General features: G+C 46.7%; 1 protein-coding gene across 1 annotated transcript in view; it reads left to right on the forward strand.

Annotated features, from left to right (window-relative positions):
• Positions 1-7,035, forward strand: part of LOC119382798 (neuroendocrine convertase 1) — a 45,626-nt gene extending 38,591 nt beyond the window's left edge. Inside the window, exons 12-15 of the mRNA XM_037650654.2 lie at positions 731-864; positions 932-1,078; positions 2,919-3,034; positions 6,718-7,035. Of these exons, the coding sequence (XP_037506582.1) occupies positions 731-864; positions 932-1,078; positions 2,919-3,023 (386 nt within the window). The 3' untranslated portion in view covers positions 3,024-3,034; positions 6,718-7,035. The remainder of the gene's footprint in view (positions 1-730; positions 865-931; positions 1,079-2,918; positions 3,035-6,717) is intronic.
• Positions 7,036-7,257: the final 222 nt, after the last annotated feature.

Raw genomic sequence — 7,257 nt, forward strand, 5'->3', positions numbered from 1 at the left:
TAAGAGAAGAAAAGAAGAAAAAAGAAAAGAAGAAAAGAAAACGAAAGGAAAAGAAAGAAGAAAAAGAAGAAAGAGAAAGAAAGAAAGAAAAGAAAGAAAGAAAGAAAGAAAAGAAAAAGAAAAGAAAAAAGAACGAAAGAAAAAAATAAAGACGACAAAGAAGAAAAGAATAAAAGAAATAAAGAAGAAAGAAAGAAAGAAAGAAAGAAAGAAAGAAACCGGGTTAACACGCACCTAATCCAAAGCACACAAGTCAAGAGCTTCTCCATTTCGAAATTTCCATCGAAATGCGGCCGCTACCGCCAGATCTAGAACCCGGGACCCCTCGTCCAGGAAAAGGACCCAGCCATGCACATGTACTACCACATCACAGGCGATGCTGCGATACAAGTGCAGCCATACATTTAGGTGACTGTAGATAGCTTGCGCGTGACTTCATGGACGAAGCTTCTGAACGTACTGGCAGTCCACGATGGCGGCTTTGATGACAAACAAGTTGCGGTCAACCCGCTCTAATGTGATAACGACGTGACAAGAACGCCTCTGTGCGTGAATAACGAAAGCATCTGCATGTGATGTTTTGAAAACATTAATGTGACATCGCAAACGTCGCACTCCCCTATGCCGGTGCTCCAACCCGGCGGTTTCACTGACGCCATTGCAGGCCATCTATAGATCCACCCATATGGCGTCGGCAGTGCGTTCATGCGCAACCGCTCACGCGTTGCAGGCACCGAAAGCGTGCTGCTCTACCGCCGAGCCAAGGACACCACGGGACAAGGATTCCGCAACTGGACCTTTCTCACGGTCCACCTGTGGGGCGAAGATCCGCGGGGTCTTTGGGTCCTCGTCATTAGGGACAAGGTGAGCTCACACCTCGGTAGGACAACGGCCTTGTTCCTAAACAGAATCGATTCTGGCACCGCTGCAGTACGGTCAGGACAACGTTGGACGCCTGAACTCGGTCTCCATGACGCTGAGTGGCACACGCGAGCAGCCCGCCTACCAGGTAATGAACAACGGACGTCGTCGCTACGATGACGAGCAACTGGCACATGACGTCATCGACGCAGTCCCGGTGAGCAATAATACAACGTAGGAAACTGTACGTACGTACGTACGTACGTACAGAGCAGAGGTGGCGTTCTAATTATGAAGCGCTTTCAATTCAAAAAGTAAGGATTGCACAAAAAGAATAACAAAAAACACAGCACACACGGGAAAGAGACGACGTTACGTTGTGTCTTCGTCTTGCTTGCTGTGTTGTTTTGCCCAATCCTTCCTTCTTTGAATCAAAACATCAAATAGAAAGTGCACCTGAAAATGTCCCTTATAAATGAAGATGATTGGAAGATGAAACCAGCGAAAACCGCACGAAGACAGCGAAGAACAACAACCAGGCAGGAGACTTCGCTGTCTTCGTGTGGTTTTCACTGGTTTCATCTTCCGATTACCATGAACCAACTCGCCCAGAAAGCTACGTTACTGAAATAAAGATAATTCATAAGCAAGCCATAACCTTCAAGGTGACCTCAAAGCCCCTGTGCACTAAGATTGTTAACGAGTTTATTCCATTTGGCCCGATTGTTGTCCGCAAGCTATCAAGCGTGTTTTTCGTAAGCGCACATAAGCAGACGTTAAAGGGGTCATGAAGCACCCCTTGGGCTGATTGAAAAAACACATCCTGCGGAAAGCTGACACGGCTATGAACTGCTCTGCCAAATATTACAGTCGTGCGCGCCGCGTAATGGCCACAAGCGGAGCGCGAAGTTGCCGTTTCCCCAGGCACCCTTTTTTCAAACAGAGGCCGGTTCTCACTCTCGTCGGTGGGCGGGGCGTCTGTCCGCTGTACGTCGCAAGAGACATAGCATGCTTATTGGCCGATAGCCGACGTAAATCGAGAGCGGCGTTCGGATCAGATGCGCTTCTTGCCGCGGGGTGCCGCCACTTGCCGGCGCCGCACTCCTCAGTACACGGTAGCCGCACTCGCGCAAGCGAATCACAGCGGGAGAGCGATCGCGTTTCATGACGCGCGCTGGCGTAACTTCTTTCCCCCATGCCATCCCTCCCTGTCTAGCTTCCAGTGCGCTCGCCGGCACGAGAAAAGAGAGAAAGCGCTGGGAGCGTGCGCCAAACCCCCGTAACTCCGCTGATTCTTGACGGATTCGAGAAATTTTTGCGGCAATCGATTCGGGAGGCAGTACACTCCGATACTGAGGCCATTAGATCATTACTTGGAAAAGTGGTTCATGACCCCTTTAACCGACAGGAGCGTAACGCCCCGAATGCACCAGCGTTCTTGGATTTCGCGTGTGCAGTTATTATTTAGAAGAAACGTGTACATACTCTCTATAAACTGTCAGCATAGATTATATTGTGAGAGGTATTCGGTATCAGTAGCACCACGGTGGTTGCCTTCCTTTACTTATATGGAGGCAGGGGATTCCCGGCGTAGTCTTCGATCCGTACACTATCTAACCAACTATAAGCAGTGCAGCGAAGGGTAGCGCTCCTGTCTAACGAGAGCAGGGAACTCGCCCATTGTTCGCTACTAATCTTTCCGTAACGTTTCCGTTCAATCGGCGTTGTGCAGAGGGCGTTCAGAGATATACAGAGGAGGAAAGCACCGTCTAAATCTCTTGACCAGGCCCGTAGCCGGGGGGGGGGGGGGGGGGGGGCTAGCCCCTCCCCCTCCCCCCCCCCCGAAATTTTGATGAAGTAGGTGTTTTACCAAAAAATAAGTAATGAAAATAGGTGTTTTTCTCAAATAGTCAAGGATTTCAGCAAGCGGGGGCCCCCCGAAATAAATTCCTGGCTACGGGCCTGCTCCTGACTGACAGTTTTCGTAGCACTGCGTGGTAGAGTCGGTGAGTTGGATTATACGTATATTTGACTTGTGGTATTCGGGCTTGACGCAGGAGTACGAAGAAGAGGAGGAAGAAGAGGCGCATCGTGCAGCGGTCATCCAGCGAAGTCGCCTGCAGCAGGTGCTGCTCGGAGAGAACCTCATCGAGCCGAACTGAACAACCTGCGGGTGTGTGGCCTTCGAACAGACTCTCACAGAGAGCTGGTCTGCAGTTTAGAGCTTGACGCTCTTAAATCGACAAACTTTTCACATCTAGCTATGAGAAATATTGGAAAAATAAAGGTGGGGGGGGGGTCCTCCGTGTGCAGTGCTGGGCAGTATCGAAGATACATGTATCTTAGATACTATCTTAGATACTCTATGGGTATCTTGTATCTGTATCGCGATACGTCTCGAAAGACGAGTATCTGTATCTGTATTTTCGATACATTCGATAATGCATCGTGTATCTTAAGATACAAGATACTTCTATCGCAACACAGCCGTGCGAAACAATAATCGCTGGTCAAGCTCCGTTTCTCAAGCTGGTACTGGTACCACTAAGCCATCTGAATAAGTATAAAGGCAGTGACGTTATTTTATTTTTACGCCAGAGTCATCCAGTGAGGATGGAAGACCGGGGAGACAAGCACGCGGACGTCTACGCCCAGCCCACGTACCTTTTGTTTTCTCAATTTCTTTTCTGTTTAGTTGCGCCAATGTGGCGACAGTTGCTCTTAGCCACTGTCATGCGTCGCATACTCCACTGCGTGCGGCGTCTATCGCGCAAATTCTGATGTTGTTACAGTGTCGTTATTGAAGATTCTCTTGCGTCTTGCTCCGTAACGAAATGTGATGCGTGCAAGAATGGAGTTGCTTTGCGTCGCGTGGATTTTACGTATCAGCGATTTGAAGGATCTCGTGGACGTATGTTTGACTTGCATGCAATGAATTGACTTATATCCAAACAAGATTTTAACAACTGTACGCCACTGATACCGATGCTAGATCTAATAGAGCAAGCGTTTACCTAACAGAAAATATCTTGGCGTACCGTATTTTTCCCTTCCATCTGCATTTATTCAAAGAATTTATGAAATCATAATTTGATTATTAGCACAAGTGCTTCCTTAGCTGTCGTTTTGCATCACATTCATTACCTAGGTTTCTGTACCCCCGAAATTCGTCCAGCCTTCTATTTTCCCGGGCAACTTTTTTTTTTTGCCATGGAACTACTTTCTTTGGAATAATTAAGCCTTGCCCCCCCCCCCCCCCCCCCCAAAAAAAAAAATACTGGCTACGTGCCTACAGTGCAGTATGTCTTTTGTAACGCGCTCCCAAAATAAGATTTCTGCTTTATTCTTCTAACTGGCTGCTTTATTTCTACTACTGTTTACACATTTACACGTTGCCAAAGGCGATTTTCAAAACAAATAAATTATTATGTGGGCGTGCCTTGAGTATGCAGTACAAAATATTCTGCTTACCGCTTAAGAAAATAGCGAAATTGAGTTTGCATTATGATAATGGAAATCATTAGGAGCCATCTTAAAGATGTTAGGAAAGGTATTCGAGAAACGTTGTTTTACTGAATGCTCCGTTTTACTCATGAGCGTCCCAACGAGCCGTTTCACGCAATTTTCCATAGGCACTGAATTTTCTATTGTCGGAACAGGTAAGTTGACGATACTTCATGCTCATAGCTATTAAGGGTGCCGTCTGTATTGTGTTTCTGTACTCATTCAATGTGAATGCTTGATACATAACCACCTCTCTATTTTACTTATATTTATTTTCCTGTTTTAGGCCTTCTTAAATATTTGTCCTATTACTAATCGCCACGTAATGGGAGCTATAAGCGGCAATAGCGCGAATAGCGGCTGTGTCCTGCGACGCTTTGTGCAACTATATTTTTCTGTGTTGCACATGTTCTCTCCTTGCACGTTAGTGAATATATCAATAAAGAATCCCTTACGCCAGCAGCTAAGTAGAACATGGTAATTCATTGCAGTTTTACTTCATGTACGTATACACCAGGGTACCCTAACCAGGGGTCCCAAACTCAACTTATGGCGTGCTTCAGTCGCGAAATTTAGCTCCAAGGGCCGGGACAGTGAAGATGGTGGAGTCGGAGAGAGTTTGAACAAAATGACGTTTGAAAGGAAGCCTTCCCCATGTCTTATATATAGGTCATTTCTGAAGGGGATTTGGAGTCAGGATTCGAGAAACATGGTACCGATGTACACAAGGACTGAAATCTGAACGCGGATTGAAATGTACAGTTTTTGTTCCACGGTTATGTTTCAGGACATGGTGACCACATATTCCTCACGAAAGAAAGGTTTGAGACCAGTGACAGCTGTGTAGCTCACGACCACCATTTAGAAAATAAAAACAAATGGGACGGAGACGGTCATGTGTGCCGGCCGGGACGCTAGCGAACGATCTCAAACCCCGTATAGACCATGCGTTCCCCTTCACCCCCCCCCCCCCCCAAAAAAAAAAAGAAAAATGTTGCTACCAGCGTTGTTGTTGCTGTACATCTGTCCAGATATACGGTACTGTGCAAACTGTCTTTAACGGACAAGGTAAAAGTCTACACCGGTATTTGCGCCGTCGTGCGAAGGCTTCTTATTGACGTTATTGTGATTACATGGCAACCCGCTTCAGCAAGCTGAGCAGCGACTCCCATCAATTGCAAAAATGACAAGCAAGAACCACTGTCAGCGAAGTGTATAAATAGTTGTCCTGTGAAGAAGCTAAGACAAGCCGCAATACGTTGTTTTGGAAGGAAACTAAAGTACTTTGAGCAAGAAGGGCAAAATTTTTGAGATACTAACAGACATTTCATTCAAGTGAAACAAAATAGAAATTTTCAAGCAAACATTTTCGTGTGTAGGCGTTTGCTGCTACATTATATCGATCTATAATAACAAATTTGAGAATGTATCGAAGTATCTTAAGATACAATTAGCAGCATGGGCGTCCGGAGGGGGGTGCAAGGGGGGGCAGCTGCCCCCCCTTGGAATTTCGAATAATATTTTGCTATGCAGTTGCGATAAGCTACACAGCTTGATTAGCACAGTCAGGTCCTGGCCTTCAGGTTTGCCATTCAATTTCGCGCGTTACAAACTACTGACTAATCTTGCCTGTCATGTCACGGCAGTTAAAGAAAGGCTGCCAGTGCTGAATGGCCCCCCCCCCCCCCCCCGTGCATATGCACCCCCCTGCAAAAAGTTCTGCGGACGCCCTTGATTAGCAGGTATCGTATCGGATACAATTATTGCGGCAGTATCTTGTATCTGTATCTCGAATACTTTTTGTCTGAGTATCTTGTATCGTATCGCGATACAATTTCAAAGTATCTTTGCCCAGCCCTGTCCGTGTGTCTTGTGTGCCTTCTCCGTGGTGTCGTCTCGCGCTGTAAATATGGAAGCTAGAGAACAACACGCCCAACATATTGTTTTGTGGGACATCAAGAAACCCAAATCGCCATGATCGCCATAGGCCACTTTCTGATTTTCTGGTCGCAATAGCAGATGGCCAACTCTCTGTCCCGCATTTCAAGGTAGCTCGCTATATGACAGTCTGAGTACGCTCTAAGAAAAAAAAAAAAGAGTCCTTTGAGTTTTTTGTGTGAGTCTTGACTTGCCAGGTATATGACTGTCTTTAAAGAGACACGTGCATTCCCTTTTATCATTATACTCTCGTCGGAGAGTCGAGGGAACCAAGAGAGAGCTCACGTGTCTCTTTAAAAAGAGTCATATGCGTGGCAAGTCAGGATGTAACGAAAAAAGTAACGCACACCCTTTTCTTTTCCACAGAGTGTACCACTTAACTGTTGTCTTCTTCGTCGCTTTCTCACTTTGCAGGGCGGTCTCATCGCAGAAGACTCTCCTCCCGGTTCCCCGATTGCGCAACACTATGGCAGCCGTCGCGGTGGCCGATGCAGACGTGTTTCGACCCTTAATTCCCTGCACCGAAATGTCACCAACGGAACACACAGTGAATGGCGGCAGTGACCGCTGACGAATAACTGCCTGTCCTTGTCTACGTACGAACCCCAGTGCGCGGAACACCCAATAAAAAGACCTGGGAGCCAGAGTTGGTTGAAACGTCTGGCGCCCAGGCACGTTCATAACCCCGCATCCGTGGCGTGACATGTGTGACATATTAAATGACAGAACGAAAGAAAAGAATTTATAAGGGCTCGTTTTTCTGTGTTAGGCACAACCTTAATGAAAGCCGACAGACAAAAAAAGAGAGAGAAAAAAGAAAGGCAGGGAGGTTAACCCGAGTAAGTCTCTGGTTTGCCACCCTGTGCTTGGGAAGGGGAAAGTGGGTGCAAAAGAATGAAAGAGAAGAAGAACAAGAAGAGTCGGTGACTAGGCGACAAAACAAAGTCATGACTA

The sequence above is a fragment of the Rhipicephalus sanguineus genome, chromosome 2 (genome assembly GCF_013339695.2).
Source record: "Rhipicephalus sanguineus isolate Rsan-2018 chromosome 2, BIME_Rsan_1.4, whole genome shotgun sequence".
In the NCBI taxonomy this organism is placed as follows: domain Eukaryota; kingdom Metazoa; phylum Arthropoda; class Arachnida; order Ixodida; family Ixodidae; genus Rhipicephalus; species Rhipicephalus sanguineus.